This window comes from Pan paniscus, chromosome 19, assembly GCF_029289425.2.
Source record: "Pan paniscus chromosome 19, NHGRI_mPanPan1-v2.0_pri, whole genome shotgun sequence".
NCBI lineage: Eukaryota > Metazoa > Chordata > Mammalia > Primates > Hominidae > Pan > Pan paniscus.
In genome coordinates this window covers 97,515,911-97,541,190 of record NC_073268.2, presented here as the reverse complement: position 1 = coordinate 97,541,190, position 25,280 = coordinate 97,515,911, and the positions used below count along the sequence as shown (strand labels likewise).

Sequence of the window (25,280 nt, the reverse complement as noted above, 5' to 3'; positions counted from 1 at the left end):
AGGCCTGGAAATGCCGGGCCGGTCCCACCAGTCCCCTGCAGGGCCCATGCATGGTGCACTCCGTGAGGGGCGTGGCACTGCCCCGGGCCCCGCGTGCTTTTTTCAGGACTGCCCCACGGGGCAGCTCTGGGATCCAATGTCACGCGTGTCAGCAGAGCTGCATGCCTGGAGCCTCACAACACAAGGCGGCAGGCGGGCAGAATCCTAACCTAAAAACAACGGCCTGAAGCCACGTGGGGAGGCTGCAACCAAGGCCAGAGAGCCGTGCAGGTGGGGCCCGGCCGCACAGGGGACAGGGTGAGGACTTGGCCGCACAGGGGACAGGGTGAGGACTTGGCCGCACAGCGGACGGGGTGAGGGCCAGCCGCACAGGGGACGGAGTGAGGGCCGCAGAGGGGACGGGGTGAGGGCCACACAGGGGACGGAGTGAGGGCCAGCCGCACAGGGGACGGGGTGAGGGCCGCAGAGGGGACGGGGTGAGGGCCGCACAGGGGACGGAGTGAGGGCCACACAGGGGACGGAGTGAGGGCCGCAGAGGGGATGGGGTGAGGGCCGCACACGGGATGGGGTGAGGGCCACAGAGGGGACGGGGTGAGGGCCGCAGAGGGGACGGGGTGAGGGCCGCAGAGGGGACGGGGTGAGGGCCGCAGAGGGGACGGGGTGAGGGCCGCAGAGGGGACGGGGTGAGGGCCACAGAGGGGACGGGGTGAGGGCTGCACAGGGACAGGGTGAGGGCCGCAGAGGGGACGGGGTGAGGGCCACAGAGGGGACGGGGTGAGGGCCGCACAGGGACAGGGTGAGGGCCGCAGAGGGGACGGGGTGAGGGCCGCACAGGGGACGGGGTGAGGGCCGCACAGGGGACAGGGTGAGGGCTGCACAGGGATGGACACCCCGAGCGACTCTCCTGGAGGTCCCCAGGGATGGCTTTAGTGCAGGGTCTGAGGGCAGAAGCTTTGCCCCAGCCACTGTGTGTCAATTCTTCCCGGAGTGACGGGACTGGGGCTCTGCTTCCGGGGCGAGTGCAGGGTGGGGCAGGGGCCCTAGAGATCCTGGGACCCAGGCAAGTCCCTCCCTCAGGCAGCCAATGGGCCCCACTGTGGTGTGGGGTAGCCAGGCAGGACCCCTGCTGCCTTGTCCCCTTGCCTCCCATCCCTCTACCCCGGCCCCCGACCCCCACCCACCGCGGCACTGACCCAGTGCGGGTGGAAGGCCAGGCAGCTGATGGCGCCGACCCGCTGGCCCATGAAGCCGTCGTAGTACTTGATGTTGTTGATGAGCTCTCCGCTGCTGTTGTAGATGGCAGTGAACTGATTGACGGAGCCACTGTGGGGAGAGAAAGGGTCCCGGCATCACTGCCCTCTTCTTTGAGGATGGAAGACGGGCGCAGATGCCGGGACCGCGGGGACAGGCCTGCTAGACCACGGGGACAGGCTGGCTCGGGGCAGGTGTGACCCTCTGAGAGTTTATCCTGGGAGGATGTGGCGGGCAGACATCTTTTGTTTTTATGTCCCCACAGCAGTGAAATCCTCCCCTGCCCTCCTTCAGCTCCTGGGGGCAGGAACACAAGAGCCTCCTGTTTGCACAGAGGCCGAGGCGGGTGAGCGGTGCAGGCCAGGGAGGTGGGCGGCGCCTACCATGCGATCAGGTCCGCCTGGGGGTGGATGTCCAGGGCCGTCAGCCCCTTCACGATCTGAAGCACATTTACCGACTCGGGCATCCGGGGATCAAAGATGCGCACATCTCCGTTGACGCTGCCAAGAGAGGGTCACAGTGACACCTCCTCCCGGAGCCCCCATGAGGGGCCTGGCCAGGGGGACGGTGGAACCAGGTGTGTGGGGTCGCACACCTGTTTGCACACACACTGCTCAAGGAAAAAGCTGCCTGGATGCTCAGCGTCCCCAGTGAGGGCTGCCCAGGCGGGGCCCAGACATGCACCCACACTGGTCTCAGGGCCAAGGCTGTCCCCCACAAGCTCTCTCAGAGCCAGAAAAGGCCCGGAGCTTTCTGGCCTAGAGAAATGGCCATGAGCACAGATGCGGTAGGAGGCTGTGAGCTCCTGGTTTCATTTCCAGCTAGAGATTAGATTTCATGCAACTGGGGCCTGCAGTCCCGGGAGACAGAGCCTGGATGGCAGGCTGTGGCTGGAGGGAGGGATGGCCTGGCCCTTTTGAGGCCCCGTGGCTCCTGCCTTCCACCCCCAGTAGGCGTCCATCCCAAGAGTTATGTTTGGTTTTTATATCACAAACAAGGGGGAAAAGAGCATCTCTTTGAAGAAATGCTGGCTTTGCATTCATAAATTACATCTTGCTCTTCCTTTAATAGGCAAATAAATATTCCCTGCTCTTGGTGCTGTATTTACCAAGCGGCAGAACTGAATTTATGTGCAGACAACTGCCACGTGCCTGGCAGACACGCCGCCCCTGCCACCCTGCCACCCCTGCCCGTGGAGGGAGAGCAGCTGCCCAACTCCCCCCGGAACCCTCCGCAGCTGGCAGCCCAGGAAAGTTCCCAAAGCGCCTGCAGGTCAGGTGTCCCCCAGCAGGGGAGCAGCTGTGGCCCCTGGGCCCCTACGGGCTGCGCCTGATCTTTCTGGCCAGTTCCAGGGCAGGAGTTAATTACTGCCCGAAATGCCATCCCCTTCCAGCTGTTTAAATACCAAGGACATATTTTAAATGGAGGGGAAAATAATGTTTTTACAGCAGAACGGCTGCTAAACATTGGCGCTCCTCACCTCACACTCACGATGTGGCCGTCGGGACGCTTCTGCAGGGAGGCCTTCACCACCCAGGCTGTGTGCTCCCGGTACGTCATGACGCGGCTGCAAGGGAGGGGGCGCGCTCAGCGTGGGGCTTCCCTGAAGGACGTCCCCACCCTTCGGGGCTCTCACCGGGAGCTGCCCAGGTCTGCCTGTGCCAGCGGGTCCGCAGGCCCTCGCCTGTCCGCTCCCCACGAGGGGCTAGTGCTCACGCAGGGTCAGAGCCCCCTCCAGGTGACCTGCTCCAGCAGAGACCCCCTGTGTCCTCCCCAGGCCGGCTCAGGGCTGGGCCCTAGGTCACCGTCAGGCCGCTGGAGGACTGTCTGAGCCACATGGGAGCTGCCCAGAGACGGGGGCCAGGCGGCCATCGCAGTGCTCCCAGGCCCTGCCCACCCTTTGCTTTGCTTCCCTCAAAACTCCTCATTGTGTCTCCCCGATCTGTGCAGACTGGAGGGTCAGGAATGAGAATCCCAGACCTAAAGTTGATGAAGCTGGGGGCACAAGGACCTTCTGGGAATCCTCGCTCTGTGCCGGGTGAAATTTACTTCTGCTGCATGAGCCGCGTGGGCCAAGACGGACTGTCCCCTGCTAGGCCCGGACAGCACCTGCCCACGGGGGTGCTCAGCAGAGGCAGTGCCCGGGGCTGCTGTGCCCGGTCCCCTGCCAGACATGGACAGCACCTGCCCACAGGGGTGCTCAGTGGAGGCAGTGCCCAGGGCTGCTGTGCCCATGCGTGTGCCCTGTCCTCTGCCAGACACGGACAGCACCTGCCCACGGGGGGTGCTCAGCGGAGGCAGTGCCCGGGGCTGCTGTGCCCACGCGTGTGCCCTGTCCCCTGCCAGACACGGACAGCACCTGCCCACGGGGGTGCTCAGCAGAGGCAGTGCCCGGGGCTGCTGTGCCCACGCATGTGCCCTGTCCTCTGCCAGACATGGACAGCACCTGCCCACAGGGGTGCTCAGTGGAGGCAGTGCCCAGGGCTGCTGTGCCCATGCGTGTGCCCTGTCCCCTGCTAGGCCCGGACAGCACCTGCCCACGGGGGTGCTCAGCGGAGGCAGTGCCCGGGGCTGCTGTGCCCATGCGTGTGCCCTGTCCTCTGCCAGACATGGACAGCACCTGCCCACGGGGGGTGCTCAGCAGAGGCAGTGCCCCGGGCTGCTGTGCCTGGTCCCCTGACAGACATGGACAGCACCTGCCCACAGGGGTGCTCAGTGGAGGCAGTGCCCAGGGCTGCTGTGCCCATGCGTGTGCCCTGTCCTCTGCCAGACACGGACAGCACCTGCCCACGGGGGGTGCTCAGCGGAGGCAGTGCCCGGGGCTGCTGTGCCCACGTATGTGCCCTGTCCCCTGCCAGACATGGACAGCACCTGCCCACAGGGGTGCTCAGTGGAGGCAGTGCCCAGGGCTGCTGTGCCCATGCGTGTGCCCTGTCCTCTGCCAGACACGGACAGCACCTGCCCACGGGGGGTGCTCAGCGGAGGCAGTGCCCGGGGCTGCTGTGCCCACGTGTGTGCCCTCAGACATCCCTCCCCAGACACTTGCTGCATGACCCAGGAGGTGGCAGGTAGTGGCAGTATTCTGTTCAGGTGAGCTCAGAGGTGGCAGGTGCCTGGCTGGGGCCCTGCTTCACCCCGACAGCCTCTGCCTCCAGTCCACTGGCTCATCCCACATGGCCTGTCCCCTGTGCTCCTCCACAGGCTGTGGGGTGGACCTCTGTGGGGCAGACCTTTGTGGGATGGGCCTGGCGGCTTTGGGGAGCCCAGGACTGGCCTCAATACGCCACTGCAGGCTCCTGGGGAAGCTTTGCATCTCACTGAGAAACCTGGACCCAACCAAATGGCAGTGACACGGCCCTACCACCTGGAAGGTACCCTGCCAGCACTGGGGGAGGGAGAGGACAGGGTCAAGGTACCATTCGCTGAGTGCCATCCTTCTGTCGTAGACGCGGATGGAGCCATCACCGAGGCCAGCCACGATGAGTGAGCGGTGGGAATCACAGGACAGACTCGTCACGCAGCTGTCTGCGCCCGTAGGGATGTCCTAGAGCCAAACACAGGCAGCCCGGTGAAGACCGGGGCACCGAGCCGCCCTCCCTGCTGTCCTGCAGCGCCAGGACCCCTCTTGCTGCCTGCCTGGCTGTGGGGATCACCCTCCCTGGCTGCAGGGGCCTTTCTCTCTATCCAGGGAAGCATCAAAGGCCTGGGGAGCCCAGGAGTCCCAGGGAGAGGAAGGGGCTGGCAGGACACTGAGTCACGCCCTTGTCCCTTGGCCCTGGAGGGACAGCCCTGAGGCCCTGAGGCCCTGAGGCGCCTGGGACCTGGCCAGTGAGGCAGAGCCCAGCCCCACCCCGAGCGGCGGCCTGCAGACGCCTCTGGGAAGGACTGGCTGTCAGTGCCAATTAAACTTCCAACCTCTCTCTGTTTCCTAAAAAGGAAAGCAAAGCACATTTTGGCAAGGACTCCTCACTGGCTGCTTCTCAGAACTTCTAATGAGCTATGGGACGAGTCCAGGAGGGGTCGTCTTGCTCCCTCGGGGGCTCTAAGTGCTGGAGAAGCGGGGGCGGGGGGCGATGGCACCTGCCAGGGACGCAGGAGGAAAAGGGCCACGAGAGGGAGAGCGCTTTCCACGCACGATGGGCGGTGCTGGCTTGTGCACTCCAGGAGGAAACACAGGCGTGGGGACGATGGGGCCAGACCCCTGCGAGGGGCAGAGCCAGCTCTGGGAGCACCTGCTGCGCTCTGTGCCTCCACGCACCTCTGCAGGAACAGCACCTGCCCCGCAGGCCACCTGGGCCTCTAAGCCCCAACTGGTGACCAGACCCTGGGGATCAGGGTGTCCACGCTGTGCCCTGAGGGCTACGTCTCGTGTGGAGCCACAGCTCCAGACAGGTGCAAGACCCCCCCACCCCAAAGAAGGTGCCATGAAAGCTGCTGGTGCCTCGAGGGATCCACGGTCACGTCAGAGGGGAGGCCGCCCACACGGGAAGGCCTGGGCCAGGTTCTCGGGCTGCTGCTGCCCAGAGCAACCACAGCAGCTTCGAGCAGCTGAGGGTGCCCAGGCCTCCCCTCTGCTGGGCCTGCTCCACACCGCCCTCTACGGCAGCAGGGCTGAGCCATCCCTCCTGACACCAGATGGCCTGCCCGGGAGAGAGGCTGGGGATGGCCTCTGTGCCACACCTCTCCCTGGGGACCCGGAGGAAGGGAATACTGGCTCTAAAGCCACCTCAGGCGCTGCCCCTCACAGTATCTGTGGTCTCGCCTCTGCTCCAAATGAAGTCAATGCAGTTAGATTTCTGCTGAGCGTGGCCTGCTTAGGTCTCTACCACTTTTCCAGGCTGTCTTGGGCAAAACCAATGTACTCCGCTTTTTGTCAAAACTGAAAATAGCAGATGCTTTAAGAAGCAAAGAGGCTTCTGGACGGGCGCAGTGGCTCACGCCTGTAATCCCAGCACTTTGGGAGGCTGAGGTGGGCGGATCACGAGGTCAGGAGATAGAGACCATTCTGGCTAACACGTGAAACGCTGTCTCCACTAAAAATACAAAAAAAAATTAGCTGGGCATGGTGGTGGGCGCTTGTAGTCCCAGCTACTCGGGAGGCTGAGGCAGAAGAATGGCATGAACCCAGGAGGCGGAGCTTGCAGTGAGCCGAGATCACGCCACTGCACTCCAGCCTGGGCGACAAGGCAAGACTCTGTCTCAAAAAAAAAAAAAAAAAAAAGAAACAAAAATCTTCTGTCTTCTGTAGTGGCTCACACCTATAATCCCAGTGCTTTGGGAGGCCAAGGCAGGAAGATTGCCGGAGCCAGGAATTCGAGACCAGCTTGGGTAAATACTGAGACCCCTGTTTCTACAAAAAGTTAAAAAAATCAGCCAGGCGTGTGGGTGCATGCCTGTAGTCCCAGCCACTTGGTGGTGGGGGGGGGGTGAGGTGGGAGGATCACTTGGACCAGGAGGTTGAGGCTGCAGTGAGCTGTGATTGCACCACTGCACTCCAGCCTGGGTGACGCAGGGTGACAGAGCGAGACCCCATCTCAAAAGAAAAAAAAAAAGCCTCCAAATAATTAATCATTCTAATTTACAATTGGTCACCCTACTGATTTCTGACATTCCTTAATTTGCAGAGAGAAGACACTACTTGCAAACACTCAGAGCTGGCGCAGGCTGAGCCATCCTGCAGCGCAGGGCTGAGCGTTGCAGTTCACCTGCATCCAGAGGCCTCAGGGAGCCCACGTCTCCTCCCGGCATTGTCCCGGCACTGTCCTCCCAGGCCCTGACTCCACCCCTGGGATGGCCAGGCCTCACCGCACACTTTGCTGGGTTCTGTGACGAGGACCAGCCCTGCACACACTGCCCCACAGGCTCAGGGCTTGGGGGACACCTGCATGGTTACCTGCACCTTCATCTCACGGTCTGTGTCCCAGATCCGGACGATCCGCACGTCTCCTGAGCTCATGAGGAGGCCGGTCTCCTGCTCCCAGTCCACCACCATCCCAGCTCCTGGAGAGACACAGTGGGACATGGCGTCACCCCGTGGGCCCTTGCCTTGGGCAGGCTTTGGGGCCTGCTCTGGGCAGCCATTTGGCCAGCAGCTCCAAGGTGGCTGCCACCACCGAGCCCATCTGGTGGGTCCATATGCCTCATATGAGCTCCCGCTGGGGCCCCTGGTGTGCCCCACGTCCAGGCCGGGATGACAATTCTGAGCTGGAACTCCCAAGTCCAGGCCGGGGTGACGATTCTAAGCTGGAACTACCAAGTCCAGGCCGGGGTGACAATTCTGAGCTGGAACTCCCAAGTCCAGGCTGGGGCGACAATTCTGAGCTGGAACTCTGAGTCTTCCCCTGACTCGACTATGCCCCAGGCATCGCTAGAGGGAGCAGAGCCTTCCAGGAACATCTGTCTAAGGTGTCCACTGTTCAGAGCAGAGCCTTCCAGGAACGTCTGTCTAAGGTGCCCACTGTCCGGAGCAGAGCCTTCCAGGAACATCTGTCTAAGGTGTCCACTGTCCAGAGCAGTGCCTTCCAGGAACATCTAAGATGCCCAACATCCGGAGCAGTGCCTTCCCGGAACATCTGTTAGGTGCCCACCGTTCAGAGCAGTGCCTTCCAGCAACGTCTGTCTAAGGTGCTCACCATCTGGAGCAGACCCTTGCAGCGACGTCTAAGATGCCTGCCGTCTGGACGCCTGGGCAGAACTGGCAGGTCTGGGTGACTTTAGGAAGGCTGTTAAGGCTTGAAGATGAGGGTCCTCCTTTTGGCCCTATCAAAGCTTGAGGAAGCCAGTTCTTCTGAGACAAACAGGAGCTCGGCATGGGCCATGTGCCGGCAGCCTTCAGACAGCAAGGGGCTGACTCCCGACGGCTGGCGTCAGCAAGGGATGGACGGAGAGAATGGGGCAAGGGCTGCCCTTTGTGTGGGGATTAGACAGAGCAGAGCAACCCCCACCTCACGTGACAGCCTGTATTTAAAACCAGATTCAGTTCTAAAACTGTACTGATAACCATTTTAAGATACAGAAAGGAACACCACAGTAATCCCTGTACCCACCACTCAGCTCTAACTTTGCTAACATTTTACCATTGTTTGCTCTTTTTTTTTTTTTTCATAGAGAAGCATAATTTTAGACACAGTAAAAGCATCGTCTGCCCCTGCGCCTGCCTGGGAGAGCTGTCCCTTGGGCTGAGGGTGCCTCCCAGGGGCTGCTGAGGTTTTCCTGCTTACGCACGCTCATCAACAACGTAACATGCCTTCCACATTTCAAAAAACCTCTTCAATGTCAAAATGGGGCCTATTTTCTAGCAACTTGCTTCTTTAATGTTAGGCTTTGAGGATTTATCTGGCCCAAGACACATAGCTCTGGTTAACTCATTTAATCTTGCGTTACCTTCCACTGTACAACTAACCCCGTCATTTGAGCTGCCCCTGGCTTTGTGAACCATGTCACAGTCAACAACTTCACGTGTCCTTGCAGGTGGAGAAGGAAGCGCCTAGAACGGAACTGCCAGTCATGTATCCTGCATGACTCTGATCTCCCCAGGGAAGGCCATTTCATTCCCCAAATGGGTGACCATCTACACTCTCGGCAGGACACACACAAGCCAATGTCCCCAAATCCTTATCGATGTGTGGTGTTTGCCGTTTTTTTCACGACAGACAGTTGCACATATTTTTATATATGTTCTGTAACTTGTAGATACTGCAAATATCTTTTCTTATTCTGCCACTTACATTACAACCGTGACGTTTTTCTTGTGGTCATGAAGAAGTCTGTAGAGTCAAACCTATTGATGTCTTTACCCTCAATCTCTTGTTCAATCTGTCTTTTTGTTCCTCACTGTTACGAAGATTTCCTCTTGATTTTTCTCTGAAAGGCTTTTACAGGTTAGGTCTCTCACTGTGATGTGTTTTGTGCACGGTGTGAGGTAGGGGTATCACTGCATCCTTTTCTATATGGCATCAGCTGTCCCAACACCATTTAGCAACATGGCTCCTTCCCTAGTGCGCAGAGGTACCCTGCCACTTGCGGCCCTTCTGGGCTCACTGCTGCGCTGAGGGCCCTGGTGCCTCTTGGCCTGGCTGCCCTGCAATTGCAGCTTCTTAATGCCATCTGCGCCTCTTCAATATTGCCTTGGCTGGTCTGCATTTTATAAAAATCTCTCCTGGGAATATAATCAAAAGTGTATTAATAAATCCACAGATTAATTTGAGAACTGCCAATCTCCACAATGATGAGTCTTTTCATCCATGGCTATGGTGCCATGAACACTGCATGTGCCTTTTGTAGTCTTCAATTAGAGTTTATGCTTTGATCTGTGAAGAAAGTGCATTTGTTGGATTCATTCCTAGGTATCTTGCAGTTTTTATTCCCGTTGTCTATGATGTCTTTCTTTCTTTCTTTCCTTTCCTCCTTTCCTCCTTTTCTTCCTTTCTTCCTTCCCTCCTTCCCTCCTTCCCTCCTTTCTTTCTTTCTCTCTTTCTCTCTTTCTTTTCTTTCTGCCCAGGCTGGAGTGCAGTGGTGTGATCTTGGCTCACTGCAACCTCCGCCTCCCAGGTTCAAGTGATTCTCCTGCCTCAGCCTCCTGAGTAACTGGGATTACAGGCACCTGCCACCATGTCCAGCTAATTTTTGTATTTTTAGTAGAGATGGGGTTTCACCATGTTGGTCAGGCTGGTCTTGAACTATTGACCTCAGGTGATCCATCTGCCTCGGCTTCTGGGATTACAGGCGTGAGCCACCACGCCTGGCCCATGATGTTTTATAATTACATTTTCTAGTTGTTAATTGCTGGCATACATACATTCTTTATTTTACTTTTGAAATGCAGTCCCAGGCCAGATGTGTTTACACCTGTGATCCCAGCACTTTGGGAGGCCGAGACAGGAGGATTGCTTAAGCCCAGGAGTTCAAGACCAGCCTGGGCAACATAGCAAGACCTTGTCTTTACAAATAATAAAAGATTAGCCAATGTAGCCCGGGCACAGTGGCTCACGCCTGTAATCCCAGCACTTTGGGAGGCTGAGGCGGGTGGATCACCTGAGGTCAGGAGTTCGAGACCAGCCTGGCCAACATAGTGAAACACCGTCTCTACTAAAAATACACAAAATAGCTGGGTGTGGCAGTGGGTGCCTGTAATCCCAACTACTTGGGAGGCTGAGGCAGGAGAATTGCTTGAACCTGAGAGGTGGAGGTTGCAGTGAGCCAAGATCCGCCATTGTACGCCAGCCTGGGCAACAAGAGTGAAACTCCGTCTCAAAAGAAAAAAGATTAGCTGTTGCAGTGGTGTGCGCCTGTGGTCCAGCTAGTTGGGAGGCTGAGGTGGGATGACCGCTTGAGCCCAGGTGGTTGAGGCTGCAGTGAGAGCAAGACCCCATCTCAAAAACAAACACAAACAAACAAAAAAAGAAGTGTAGTCCCTCTACTGTGATACACCTGAACCCAGGCAGGAAGAAATGTCGCAGCAGGTCAGAAGCACGAGCGCCGTGGTGGATCACAGGCTTTCAACTTGGAGCCCTGCTCCTCCGCTGGGAGGCCTTGTGAGCACGGTGAGGGCCGGTGTGTGACCGGGCGGGAGGGCACATACTTCCCCGTTTCTGCCCAAAAGAGCCCAGCTCCTGCTGCAGCTGTGCAGCCAACAGAGCCTGAGAACACAGAACTGGAGCCCCCTCCCTCGTGATATGCTGTTACCTACATTAATCACAAAGAATGCTTGCTGCCCACCTGGACATGCTCTTGGGAAGTGGCGTCTGGGTGACCGAGGAGGACACCGCCCAGGGTTCCTGGTGCATCCCTTTTAGTGGCTCAGTGCTGTCCTGCCTGGAGGCACGGCCATCCGGAGGCTGCGCCAGGAGGCCCTGAGGCCCCACTCTGAGACCTGGGGCAGATCCACAAGCACAGAGGACTTGGCTTGGCACAGACATTTTCTAAGTTTCTCTCTGTTTAAGTGAGGAACTTATGGGAGCTGGGTGTGGGGCATGGGCCTGTGGTCCCAGCTACTCAGGAGGCTGAGGTAGGAGGACTGCCTGAGCCCTGAGAGGTCGAGGCTGCAGTGAGCCGTGATGGTGCCACTGCATTCCAGCCTGGGTGACAGCAAGAACCTGTCTCAAAAATAGATAAATAAATAAGAATCTATGGGAAGAAACTGCTTTAATGGGCAGCAGGCCGCCTTCTGGAGTGGTGAGAATCTTCTGGAACTAGATAAAGGTGGTGGCTGCACAACTTGGAAAATGCACAGGCTGGGTGCAGTGGCTCACACCTGTAATCCCAGCACTGTGGGAGGCCAAGGTGGGCGGATCACCTGAGGTCAGGAGATCGAGACCATCCTGGCCAACATGGTGAAACCCCGTCTCTACTAAAAATACAAAAATTAGCCGGGCGTGGTGGTGCGACCCTCTAGTCCCAGCTACTTGGGAGGCTGAGGCAGGAGAATCGCTTGAACCTGGGAGGCGGAGGTTGCGGTGAGCCGAGATCACGCCACTGCACTCCAGCCTGGGTGACAGAGCGAGACTCCACCTCAAAAAAAAAAAAAAAAAAAAAATAGAAAAGAAAAAGAGAAGGGAGAGATGCATGGGTCTGGGCTCTGCGCTTCTAGACTGCATGGTCACTTGGGGGGCAGCAGCCACGTCCCAGGCACCATCCTCCTGGTGACTCTGCCAGGAAGCGACACCTTGGGTCGGGAAGAACAGAGAGGTGCCCTGGGAACAGCAGTGACACGAGCAGAACAAACAGAGGGAAAAGGTGAGAACGAGCACATGGAGAACATTCAAGATGCCAGAAAACAAGAAACAGCCTCCAAAGCACCAGTCTCAGGGGTGACGTGGGGAGCCTGGCTTGCGTGTGCCTGAGCTGGGTGTGCCCAACTGGGCAAGCGGGTCCGGGAGAGGCGAGTGGGGGCTGGGGCAAGCGGAGGTCACGCCTTGGGCCTCCTGCAGGCTCCCTGCAGCAGAAGCTGGCGGAGGGCCTGAGCTCCTCAGTTCCAGGGGAGGATGAAACCTCTGCGGCTCCACGGATCCCCGTGGTGACCAGATCAGATGTGCTGTGGGTCCTCCGTGAGCACCTGACGAAGACGGAGAGCGCCGCTTCTGTCTTCAGCCCTTGGCCGTTCGTGTGAGTTGTTTATTCCCTTAAATGTAACACCGCGGAGGGAAACCAACCTGCTAATACCATTAATCTATGAAACGCCAACACTGGGTCCTGGTGACTGTGACTTTCAAGAAGCGTGGTGGCTGTGCTGTGGTCAGCGTTCACGGCTCTGGATTTAGGCAGTGTTACTCCAATCGATGACAAATAATTACCCTCAGGCCCGTGAGACACCCCCCAGCAACCTGCTGGAACTCGGGCCCTCCCTTGACACCGTGACCTCATTGGGTGAGTGCCGAGCCGGCGTCCCAGGAACGCCCACCTGTCCCTGCACGTGTGTCTGTGTCCTGGTGGCCTCTTCTTGTAAGGACACGAGGCACATTGGGTTAGGGCCACCCTGGTGACTTGGTTTGACCTTAATCACCTCTGTAAAGGCCCTGTCTCCAGCACACAGGCCGACGTACCCGGGTAGGACAGTGACATGCCGGCGTGGGGGACATGGCACAGCCCGACCCTGGGCCTCAGGTGTCCATCTGAACCAGAGGCTCTGGGCAGCTGTCCCTCGGCCCGAGCGTCCTGCCATGGAGGGGTGTAGTCAGGTGAACCCTAAGTCCTTTTTCAGTTCAGATTCTGTGATGCCGAGTGAACTGGTTTGAACCAGTCCTGGACACATAGCAAAGCCGCAGCAGCAGTGACACACCCGCCTGCTGCCCACACCCAGGTTTCCCATGTCCTGTGCAACCTGAGGGAGCCCAGAGCTGTGCCTGGTGCCCCAGCCCACAGCTGGCACAGCCTTCGGGGACTGGGGCCTGGAGCTCTTACGTCTGGCGAGACGCCTCTGCTGCCTTCCCCCGCGGTGAGAGCCTCGTTCTCTGACCCCGAGACCCCTGAAGTGCAGCACAGGCTCCCACTCTGAAGGAAGCACTGGAGGGTCTGGGCCGAGAAGGCCGCTTTTCTCCTCAGTGCTGCTTCCTGATCTGTAAGCTGGGCACCGCCATCCTGACCTGGAGAGACTGAGAGCCCGTGGGGCAGCACAGGCCACCAAGTCTTGTTTCCTGCAGCGTGGCCCAGTGTGGATGTGTGGATGCTTCTGGGGGTGTCAGGGACCTCAGGCCCAGCCGGGCGTGGACGTGTGGATGCTTCTAGGGGGGTCTCATGGACCCCGGGGCTAGCCACGGGTGTGTCCTTCCAGCACTGCATTTCCGGCAGGTCCGAGCCTTGGACAGGGAGGGAAGTTTTCACAAAAGCAAAGAGAGAGGGCAAGGCAGAGCCAGGGCTCAGCCAGGTGCTCCCGTGCTGAAGCCCAGCTCCTTCCATGGCACCACTGCCTCTGAGCGACCCCAGAAAAACAGCCTGGAAAGCCTATCAAAGTGATCTTTCCTCTCTAGCAAATGACACAGTGTCACCAAAATTGGTCTTTTGGAGAGACACACAATGGCCGGTGAGTGGCCTGACCCCCAGGCTGGCCATCCAGCTGTCTCCCGGGACCCCTCCTGGACCAGGGCTCTGGGCTGGGGCTCACTTTTCCTGCCCTGTCCCAGGGAAGCTGTCATACCCCAGAAGAGGGTTGCCTCGCGGGGGAAGCAGAGCCCGGAGATCAGGACAGAAGCAACAGGAAAGGGCCCCCACGGAGTGCGGGGTGTGGATGATTTTTTTTGCTGGATGAAACTTAAGAACATGGCTATATTAAAAAAAAAAATCCAACGTTCGAGGCAATGTCCACCCTGGAGCTGCCCCCATGACGTCCCAAGGCACGTGAGGGTTGGCATCTCCCGGGACAGGCGCTCAGACAGAAGGGCGGAGACAGAGCCATGCGACCTAGGGCAGAACCAGGGCAGGCCCCACACGGAAGGCTGACCACGAGGTGTAAGGCCACATCCACAGGCCACAGACGAAGACACAGAAATCACAAACCGGCAGGAGCCGGCAGACGGGGGCTGGTGGGGTAACGTATTCACTCTGAGCATCGCCAAGGGCTGCAGGATCTGCTGAAGAGTGATGACTCCTAGAGGCGAATGCCTGGCACTGCAGAGGGGCCTCTGGAAATCCAGACCCAGAAGCCTGACCCCGGGAGCCTCCTAACTCCTGCCTGAGTCCTTCCAGAAGGACCTGCGGGCCTGCGCCTCTCCCCGCACCCAGGCTGTGCAGCGGTGCAGGCAACACGCAGAACTGTACCTAGAGCCGGCACTGCAGCCACTCCGTCCCACCAGCCCAGGCATGCCAGCGAGCGCGTGAGGCCCCAGGTGGCCATGTGCACCCCGACCCCCAAGGAGGAGTTAAATTTAGGTCCAAAGAGCGGACCTAATTTTAGGTCCAAAGAAGGACCCCGTGATGCGGGCCCTTTAGGCCCTGCCAGCAGTGATGCTGTCCCAAGCAGCACATGTCTGCAAGCCAAGGATGAAGGTTGGGGACAGGGGCACCCACGAGTGGCTGAGACCATGCCCAGGGCTGGGACTCCAGCCAGGCAGTGCACTCAGGGACCTGGGGCTCTCACGCTTTCGGGGACATTGGCGGGGAGCTGTTGCTTTAGGATTTTGGGGACTCTGAGGTGGAGCAGCCTGTTTAGAGACAGCCCCAGAAGGGCCTTGGAATTCGGAGTGCGTCCGCAGCCCCGGGAACACATTCTGCTCTGGGGAGGAGCCGGGCGGACCCACCTCGTGTCGTTGGCAGCATGTCCGAGAGCCCCTGCCATGCGGTCACCATCTCTGGGTTCTTTTCCAAATCAGCAAAATTCTTCCAGACCCTGATGGCACCATCGTCTGGGGAGGGAGAGAGGAAAGGATGTGAACCGGCCCCTCGCTGGCCTGGCCTGTGCTCTGTGCGAGGTGGTAAGAGCCCTTCCTGGCAGACGTGCTGCAGGGACCCCAGGCGGCTAGCCTGACTCGCTACCCGTGGTTCCAGGTCCAGCCTGACTCGCTACCCGTGGTTCCAGGTCCAGCCTGACTCGCTACCCGTGGTTCCAGGTCCAGCCTGACTCGCTGCCCGTGGTTCCAGGTCCAGCCTGACTCGCTACCCGTGGTTCCAGGTCTCTGGGCGCCCACCGACTGGACTCTGTCCTCAGATCCATATCTGGGCGAGCCAGCAGGAGGAGTCGCAGCCCAGGGGATGGGAGACCACAATCCTGTCCCACCCTGGCCACAGAGCTCAACTCTGAGGTTTGGCTGCCCTGGGACCCGGGGCTGCCCTTCCTCCCTCCAGCTCCAGGGCATCGGGTTCCCTGGAGGGAGGCAGGCGGGTGAAGCTCGGTTGGGTGGGTGGGGCTGCGTTTTACCCTCTGGTGAGCCAGCCTGTGCCAGGGAGCAGAACGAAAGGCCAGCTTCACAGAGGACACCCACACCCTCCGCCCCATTCCTCTCTGTGCTCCACAGAGAGAGTAGCCTTGACTTGAAGGGACAATGCAGACGTCTGGGCTCTCCGCCTAAGACGTGGGCAGGGACGCACCGCCCTGCTCTTCAGGGCTTAGAATGGAGGAAACGGCCCTCTACATCCTCCAGCAGACAGGCAGGGAGGTCGGCCTGGGTGCGGGGAAAGCATGCGGGCCCTCTGAGCCTTCCAGGAACCACATCCGCGCCCCCTGGCCTCACCAGCCCCTCCTGCGTGACCCTCAGGCGCTCTTCAAGCCCCAGCTGATTGCCCTGGTGGACGACGGCCTCACCTCCACCCACCTGCCTGTCCCGCTCTCTGCTTTCCATCGCATACACCAAATGTTCCCGGTTTTGGAGCTGGAGCCCTTCTACTGCTGTCTGGAGCCTGTTCTGCAAAGGACCCTGGCCCTGCTCCAGTGCTCGCTCTCTCAGCCAAGGAACTGCCCTCTCCCTCTGGTGTTGGGAGATGCTCACATCTGGTCTCTCCGAAACTGCTGGCTGAGCCTGGCTGGTCCCTTGCCCCCCCGGCCCCCGCCCCAACTATGCATCTCCTCCCGGTCACGTCTGACAGCTACAGGGACAAAGACGGGCTTTCGACATCGATTGATGCTACTTGGTCCTGAGGGGGCAGTGCTCGGAGGAGGGGCTGCATGAGGACACGTCCCCATGGCCACGCCCCTCACCAGGAGCCCGCAACCGCGTTGAGAGGGCTGCGCACTTGTCAGCACAACCGACTCGACACTCTCAGAGGCTCCGGTGTCCAGGGGCTGCGGCCGACAGGGACAGGCTGGGTGGGATCCGGGCATCGGCCTTCACTTCTCTCAGCCGTGCTGGCCTCCCCCGCCTGCCTCCCGCCCAGCGCTCTCTAGTCTCCACAGGAAGTGCAGTGGGACTGACAGCGACTTCTCGTCAGCAACAGGCAATGGACACGTGTTTTCAAAGCGCTAAAGGAAAATGACTGTCAACGTGGGGTAACTGACATGGAAACAAACGATTGTTCCAAAGTGAAGATGAAACTAAGACATTTCGGACCCCTCCAAAAAACCCCCCGAAAACCCAAGAAAACCAAAACCTGAGTGAGACCCACTACGGCAATGAACCACTGGTCAGCGACCATGACGGTCAACGATGTCCTTTCAGGTGCAGGGCAGGACTGGAGGAGGGTGAGTGCCAGCTCCCAGTGGGGACAGCAACTGGCAAATGAGCCAGCGATGCCAGGAGACCCTGGCCGGGGAGGACCTGGCACGTGTTGTGGCTTGGGGCATCCTTCCCTGATTCTCGGGTGTCACGTGGGACCCACCGGGTCTCTCACAGGGGTTTAAGTACAGAGGCTGTCAGAGGCTTTTCCTGGTGCTGGAAGGGCTAGAGGACTGAGATGAGAAGACAAGTCCCTGGAACCCTCAAGGACGGGGTCATCTTTGCTTTCCTGTCTCTGCTGCTGAAGCCCTTTCCCTCATAAACCTCCCCACTTCTGAATGACAGTGGCCCTCGCGTGTGAGCAGGGCTTTCTGTAAGACAGATGTACAAACACATCTCAGGATCACACACCCTCCCCGCCACTCCTCCAGACCCTGGCTTCCAATCCTGGCTGTGCAAACCCCGCTCACCTGTGGCTGTCAGCAGAAGCGAGCAGTCCTGGCCGTTCAGATACTCCATGGCAGTGACCCTCGTGTACCGAGGGTTCCCATTGTGGAAATAATCCAGCTTCTCCCCTTTCTCCCAGTCCCAAAAGCTTAAGGGAAGAAGAGAGAAATAAAAAAGTCATTAGGAAACTGCAAACCCAAATGACAGTGAGATACCTCCTGAAACCCACCGGGCTGCTATCAAAAAACCACACACCACAGCCGGGCACGGCGGCTCACACCTGTCATCCTAGCTACTTGGGAGGCTGAAGCAGGAGGACTGTTGGAGCCTGGGAGTTCAAGACCAGCCTGGACAACAAAGTGAGACCCTGTCTCCAAACAAACAAACAAAGAGAGAATAATAGTGCTGGCAAGGATGTGGGAAATTGGAGCCACAGGCTGTGAGGGTGGGAAGGGAAGAGGATTTAAGTGGAAAACAGCCTGGTGGTTCCTCCGAAAATTAAACAGAGCATCACCATGTGGTCCAGCAATTCCACTCTGGGCGTATCCCCAAAAAACAGAAAGCAGGAACTTGAACAGATACTTGTACACCAATGTTCACAGCAGTGTTATTCACAACAGACAAAAGGTGGAGGCAACCCAGGGGTCCATGAACAGAGGAACGATAAGACAAAGTGTGGTCCATCCACACAGTGGAATATTACTCAGCCATGAAAAGGAAATTCTGACGTGCTGTAGCTTGGAGGAACCTTAAAGACACTGCGCTGAGCCGAATAAGCCAGGCACAAAGGGCCAAATCCCGGGTGACTCCACTGGTATGAGGCTCCTAGTGTGGGCCACTTCAGAGAGACAGAAAGTGAAACACTGGCTCAGGCGGATGCAGGAATGGGGAGCTGGTGTCTGATGGGGACCAAGTTTTGGTTTTGTGTGATGAGAAGGTTCTGGAGACCAGTGGGGGTGATGGTTGCATAACAATGTGAATACGCTGAATGCCACCAGCTGCGCACTCAGAACGGTTAAAATGGCAAATTTTAGGCTATGTATGTTTTACCACAATTTTTAAAAAGAGGAAAAAGAAATGGAAGTGTGAACCACAGAGATTTTATAAACTCTAAACTCTAAAAGGAACCCCCTCCCACTGCCCTCCCCCGTGAAGTGGGTACTCTCTCCATCTCTAAGGGCGATATTTGCTGTGAGTTAAACTCACTTCTCTCCTGGGGCACCTAGCATCTTCTTACTGCTTGTCTATCACATACTTGCTTCTACGGGCAGGGCAGCAAGCCGGGCCCCCTGTGTACGCCTCTATTACAAGTGTGATTGGGGAGTCCCTGCCACTCCCCTCTGACCTGCAGGCAGGACTCTGGACTGTCCTTCAGTGACAAGGACAGGGCCAGGCCCGGGGCAGGTGTGGGTGGGGCTCGGTCAGTGAGGAGAAGGTGAGTAGGGCCGTTTCTCAGGAAACAGTGCTAAGGGCCTTGGGGTGAGTGCCTTGTATCTGCTTTTCAAGGAAGAGGAGTGGTGATCGGGGGAGAACAGGGCATCGCTGGGGCTGTCGGTCAGGCCGGAAGGGAGGCCTGACCAGCGCGGTGCATACCAGATGCTGTCCTTGTCGGCTACGGCGATGCACGGCGTGAAGGGGTGGAATTTCACCACAGAGGGGACGCCGGGGTTCCTATTCAGAAATATTTGGTCGTCCAATCTCGTAATGCCTGTCAAAAGAAACACACAAGAGTGGATCCAGGAGCCAGCATCTTTTCCCCCTTATTTATTTATTTATTTTTTTGAGACAGAGTCTCGCTCTGTCGCCCAGGCTGGAGTGCAGTGGCGCAACCTTGGCTCACTGCAAGCTCCGCCTCCCGGGTTCACACCATTCTCCTGCCTCAGCCTCCCGAGTAGCTAGGACTACAGGTGCCCGCCACCATGCCCAGCTAATTTTTTGTATTTTTATTAGAGATGGGGTTTCACCGTGTTAGACAGGATGGTCTTGATCTCCTGACCTTGTGATCTGCCCGCCTCGGCCTCCCAGAGTGCTGGGATTACAGGCGTGAGCCACTGCGCCGGGCCCTTTTTTATTTTTTAAAGACAGTGTCCTGTTCTGTCGCCCTGGCTGGAGTGCAGAGTGGTGTGATCATGGCTCACCGCAGCTTCCACCACCTGCTCAAGTGATCCTCCCGCCTCAACTCTGCACGTAGCTGGGGATATAGGCGCGCACCGCCACACCTGGCTACTTTTTTTTGTTTTTTGTTGAGACGGGGTCTTACTATGTTGCCCGGGGTAGTCTCAAATTCCTGGGCTCGAGCGATCCTCCCGCCTCGGCCTCCTTAAGTGTTGGGATTATGGGCATACACCCAGCCAGTAGCCAGTCTTTTTTTTTTTTTTTTTTGAGATGGAGTCTTGCTCTGTTGCCCAGGCTGGAGTGCAGTGGTGAGATCTTGGCTCACTGCCACCTCTGCCTCCTGGGTTCAAGCGATTCTCCTGCCTCAGCCTCCTGAGTAGCTGGGATTACAGGCATCCGCCACCACGCCCAGCTAATTTTTGTATTTTTAGTAGAGACGGGGTTTCACCATGTTGGCCAGGCTGGTCTCAAACTCCTGACCTCAAGTGATCCATCCACCTTGGCTTCTCAAAGTGCTGGGATTACAGAAGTGAGCCACCATGCCCGGCAAGCCAGTCTTAATTTACAATAAATATTCACGACGTATCTTATCATGGCCGACGTCAATACCTTGGGGACTTGGAGAGGCACAAAGGAAGCAGAAGAAAAGCAGGGACTGAAGGGAGGGGCCTGACCACCTGCTGAGGAGCAGGCACATCTGGGCTCTTGGGGTGACGGCAGCCACTGAGTACCCAGAATGAGGGCCCAGGGGCCCTGGCCGCAGGGTTAATGCCTTTGCTCAAAACCCCCAAAGCTCCTGATGCCGAGCTGGACATGTGGAAGCATTCAGCCAATACTTGTCAGCAGTGGTCAGGTTTGTACAAATTTATCTGGGTCAGATTATATGAAGAAAGTGCTAAAGTTTCAGAATAAGCTCGGTAGGGCTCTGATTCATAACACACTTAAGGAGGAGACGTGGGTGTGGTCGCCAGGATCCACATTGCAGCCAAAGTCCGGGGGTCTTTCAGTCTAGAATGGTAACTATGAACTTCCTTGACTGAAGGATCTATTACAGAATCACAGATTTAACAGAAGAGGGGAACGTGGACTTAACCACCAGGCCCCCAAACACGAGCACTAGGAAGTAAGTCCCTTGTGACTCTAAAAGGCTTTTTTCTAGAAGGAACCATAAAAGGAAGCTAAAAATGCAGAGGGCACAAGATGGATTCCAACACATCCTGGTGACTGAAAGGGCAGCTGGGGATCTGTGGGTGCATAAGCCTCATTGTCTGTTGTGGCACCAAGGACACAAGCTGGGCTGCCTCCTGGCCTTGGCTGCAGTCACCTGCGTGGCCTCTGGGCAACCAGGAGGGTGTCTTGGGGACCCCCAAGCCTTCCTCAGCCGGAGACACAGCTCCAGGTGGTGCCGAGAGACACCGCCTGGCTCTTACTAACCGTGTCCTCACCTGACTGGCTCTTACTAACCGTGTCCTCACCTGACTGGCTCTTACTAACCGTGTCCTCACCTGACTGGCTCTTACTAACCGTGTCCTCACCTGACTGGCTCTTACTAACCGTGTCCTCACCTGAACTTCTGGTCTGTCTCAGAGGACCGTTGCCCGCCTCCAGTCTTCCCTGTGGGGAGTGGTGGGGCTTGTGCTCTGGCAGGAAGTGAGATAGCCAAGTATAAAGGGGTCCCCAGAGAAACTCCCACCAGCCTGCACACTGGGACAACGGGGGAAGCCACAGAAGTTGGCGCCCTTTGCAGCAGGAGGAGCCCAGCCTCCCGATCCGGGGTAAAACCTGGGATCCAATCTGCGAGGCGGGAAGTGCACCAGCAGGACTCCGGCTTTGCGGGGAGGCCCTGTTTCCCGTTTTTTCCTTCTCACCCAATAAACCCTGCCCTTCTCACCCTTCAAAGTGTCTGGGAGCCTAATTTTTCATGGTCATGTGATAAAGACCCTGTTTTTAGCTGAACTAAAAAGTCCTACAACAGAAGGAGCCTACCGTCGGGGTGCAAGGTCAAAGCCGCGCGACTTGGGCACTCTGCTGCAGGCTGCTCTGAACTGGGCTTAAGCACAGCCAAGGCCACCCACCTCCAGCAGCTGACAGCCCCTCCGCGTGTGCCTGGCACTGTCCAGGTGGCACCAGGGCCACGGCGTCTGCGGGCTGAAGCCTCACTGATGCCTGGTGTGTGCTCGCCACCTCGGGTGAGCTACTGTTTCCAACACTGTCAGTCCCCAGCAAACACCCAGAACCACAGAAAGGAAATGAATGCCACGCTATACAAGGAGGGGCTGCACTCACAGAGGCAGGCAGGCCCGAAGGCTTTGGTGCGGCGGCAGCACCGTGTTACCCTAGCGGTGCCTCCATTCCCAGCTGCAGGGAGTTCTGGACGGAGTTTGGGCATAATTCTAAGCACTGAAGGACAAAGGGAAACCCCACCCAGCCCGCGCATTTGGTACGTTTGAAAATCAGTGCGTGACAGCCAAGGTCGTGAATGTTGCCCAGGAGAAGGCTGAAGAGGCGGGCAGGGGCCTGCGTGACACAGGGCTTTCCCAACCCCGTCTCCTGGGCGATGCCGACTTCTCTGGTTCTCTTCCATCTACAGGCATCAATTTCTCCTTTTTCTCAATGCTCACATCTTTCCCAGCACACAGTTGGCTCCTTAAATGAAAATAAACGCCTGCACCGAATCCGAATTCCGAGGACAGAGGACTGGGAGGAGGGTGCGGCCTCACTCCTCAGTGACTCCCGGCACTATGCCCGCTGGCATCACGCCTGCTGGCACCATCCCCTGTGTCTTGAGGCCTCATTTGGTGGTGTCTCCAGCGGCTCAGCAGCTCCTCCTTTGTGTGTCTGGACAAACTCTGGTTTACAAATATATTCTTTTTTTTGGTCTAGAAATCTCGGTTTTGGGTCTCGAGTGCCGGCTCTGTTTCACACCCTGCTCAATTCTGACCACAGGCTCCAGGCCAGAGCATCACCTTGGCCATCAGGGGCCAGCTCATCTTCAGATGTTGAACTGTGTGAGGCAGACTCAGCTCCCAAGCCTGTCTCAGGCAGCAGGCAGCCCCCGTGTGCTGGCCATCCCAGCTAGCAGGCTGGGGTCCTAGAGAATCGCTAACCTCCAGGAAAACAGCCTCCTGTCGCCGCCACCCGGAGACGCTCATCCAGCAGGGTCTGTTCTCTCTGCTGGAGAAAGCCACTCTGGCTGCAAGGTTCAGCGGCGGCCGCCGGGGCAGCACGCACCGGATCGCAACATGCGATGCTTTAAACCTGGTCTGCCGCCAGCTCTTCAGATGCACAGAGGGCTACAAACAACCACAATTAGCTTTCAGCACAACAGCCACCGTCTGCGTTAATGCGAGATGAACCGCAGTCTTTCACAGAGAGAGCTGCGTGGGAATGCGCTTCAGAAACGTTGCTGGTACCAGAAGTCAGCAGTGTTTTCGGTGATCAGCAGAGCAGAGGTGTGAGCCGGGCCTAGGCACGCTTGCTGAGGACGCGCTCATGGCGCCCGTGCTGCCTGCGGGCAGGGCCCTCGGCTTTGGCAGGAGGGAGGACATCTGTCCTACGGGTCATCAACCTCAACTTCAGAAAGTAACCCATAATAATCTCCAGAATTTTACAGGACAGAGATGCAAGGTCAAAACAATAAACCTGCAGACTGGGGTCAGAGTCCTTGACTTTTGATGGTGCTGATTTGGTTGGGGGCAGCTTGAGGTCCCCCAGCCAGAGCTGGCTCAGTGGTGGGAGCCTGTGGCCGCGAGGGCAGGGGGAGGAGTGCGGAGACACCACTGCTGCTCCGTGCCCTCAGTGGGGCTGTAGGGCTGGGCCTGGGCCCCTGTACTCTCCTGGATCCTGGGGAGAGGCCAGGGTCCCTGGGATGGGGCTGCCTGACACCCTCATTGCTGTGTTGACTCTCAGGGCCTCCCTGCTCCCCACACATTCTCTGTGACCGGGGCCGCCTGCAGCCCGGATCCCTTCCGCAAGGAGCTCCCTCCGCTGTCTGCGGCAGCACACACCGCCCCCTCCAGGGCTGCTCCCTGCCCCTCCACCCCGGGTGCAGCTGGGAGAGCAAACAACGAGGTAGGTGAAGGGGGCGATTTGGCATCTAGTGGCAAATCTGGGAGAAGGTTTAGGAAAATCATGACTGAGGTGTGGGGTGACAGAGCTGGCCACCATTTCAGGGACAAGTGGAGGCCAGCTGAGGAAAGCAGGGCCTGGCATTTTCACTTCCTGTTTCCAGGGAAGGATGCGCCATCTGTAGGGCCTGGCGCAACGACACCTGTCCGGGTGGGGAGATGTGGGCTCTCAGAGGCCTTCCCTTCCGGAAATGTCAACATGCAAAGTTCCGCTTCCATGAGTTCCACCTGCGCTGATAATCCCGAGGGCTGAGGGCTGCCCTTGCAGAGGAAGAGGCAGGGTCCCGGGAGAGCCCTCTTCCCAGGCGGTGGCTGGGCTCCCACCCGGCCCCTCCCCTCCCCACTCTGGGCTGCAGAACCTTGAGGAGCAGCAGCTTCATCTCCACCAGGCTTGATGTGCTTATCTGCGAGGGAGGCGGGGTGGGGGGCGGGTGTGTCGTGGGACAGTGGATGGCTGGAGAAGGTTGTGCGTGGGCCGCGGGCGGCCTGCTCACAGGGGACCCTCGCCCCAGGCCCCACCCCCGGAATGAGCCCCTGGCTGGCTGTGCGGGTGCCCTTACCCTTCTGAATGACTTGCTGGGCCTGCCTCCTGACGCGGCTGTTTCGCAGGAACCGCCACTCCCGCTCCTTGCGGATCTGACTCTCCAGGTCGTGCTCTTCTGGGATCTTCAACAACAGAAAACACCCAGTTAAGCCCAGCGATGAAACAGGGTTGTCTCTTGGTATCAATGGGGTATGGGTTCTAGGACCCCTCGGATAGCAAAACCTGCGCGGCTCAGTCCCCAATACGAAAGGGTGTGGCCTCTGCGTACAAGCAGAACGGCCTCCGGCACACCTCAAACCCTCGCTGGCTTGCCCGCCATACCCGACACAGTGTCAACGCTGTGTAAATAGCTGCTATGCCGTATTTTTAAAATTTGGATTGTTTCTTGTTGTATTGTTATTTTAAATTTATTTTTGTTATTTACATTTGTTTTTTAATCCAAAATTGGTTGAATCTGCGGATGCAGCACCTGTGGACATGGAGGGTTGGCTGTAGTTATTTTCAGATGAAGGCACCTCTTTCTCAAAGGCTGAAGGCTTTGGGCTTCTCGTCTGGCCAGTGCACCAGAGGCACCGGGCTGTTGGTGGGTCCTGTGTCTGCTACAAAACACATCGCTGGTCCCCTCCCCGGAGCTGGGAGAGGCACTCTCCACGCCTGTGTTCACTAGTGTGGGGGCTCTGAGACCCTTGAGTGAGTGGCCTGTGAGGCTGACAGGTGTATGATGGGGAGCAGGGCCTTGGGAAACGCCTCCCCAGGGAATGGGGGGCACTGAGGTCAGCACTGAGCAGCAGGGCAGGGGGGCACCGAATGCCACTTCAAACACTGAAAACACAATCAGGAGGCAGGTGCGCTTGAGGAGACACTGCCTTTATTCTTTCTCTAATGCCAAAGGGAACCAGGCAGCTGGCTGGAAGATGAGGGAGCTTACGAGACAGAAGGAAGACAGCCTCATGAGAGGCCAGGCCGGGCCCCAAGAGGGTGTGGGACCTTCCTGGGCAGCAGAGGGGGTGCCACTGGGCTCCTGATGGTGGAAGAGCTAGGAGGGTGCTGAGCTGCAAGCCTGGCTGGGGTTAAACTAACTCGTGAGAACTTCAGTGCCTTCCCTAATGAGACAGCTTCAGAAAGACCAAGTTTATTTTCACTTGAAATATGCAGACGCTAGACATGCTGCTGCCCTCTCTTCCCTGAGCAAAGGTCTTCGTCCACTTCAGGGCCTTT

At 58.0% G+C, this 25,280-nt stretch overlaps 1 protein-coding gene across 3 annotated transcripts in view; it reads right to left on the bottom strand.

Moving 5' to 3' along the window:
* RPTOR (regulatory associated protein of MTOR complex 1) overlaps positions 1-25,280 on the bottom strand; it is a 417,904-nt gene that overhangs the window by 2,235 nt on the left and 390,389 nt on the right. For all 3 annotated transcript variants that reach the window (XM_063599478.1, XM_003831138.7, XM_055101956.2), the window contains 9 exons: positions 24,079-24,184; positions 18,870-18,984; positions 17,300-17,424; positions 14,982-15,086; positions 7,145-7,251; positions 4,668-4,795; positions 2,732-2,818; positions 1,635-1,751; positions 1,194-1,323 (listed from right to left, as the gene is read on the bottom strand). In XM_063599478.1, the coding sequence (XP_063455548.1) occupies positions 1,194-1,323; positions 1,635-1,751; positions 2,732-2,818; positions 4,668-4,795; positions 7,145-7,251; positions 14,982-15,086; positions 17,300-17,424; positions 18,870-18,984; positions 24,079-24,184 (1,020 nt within the window). The remainder of the gene's footprint in view (positions 1-1,193; positions 1,324-1,634; positions 1,752-2,731; positions 2,819-4,667; positions 4,796-7,144; positions 7,252-14,981; positions 15,087-17,299; positions 17,425-18,869; positions 18,985-24,078; positions 24,185-25,280) is intronic.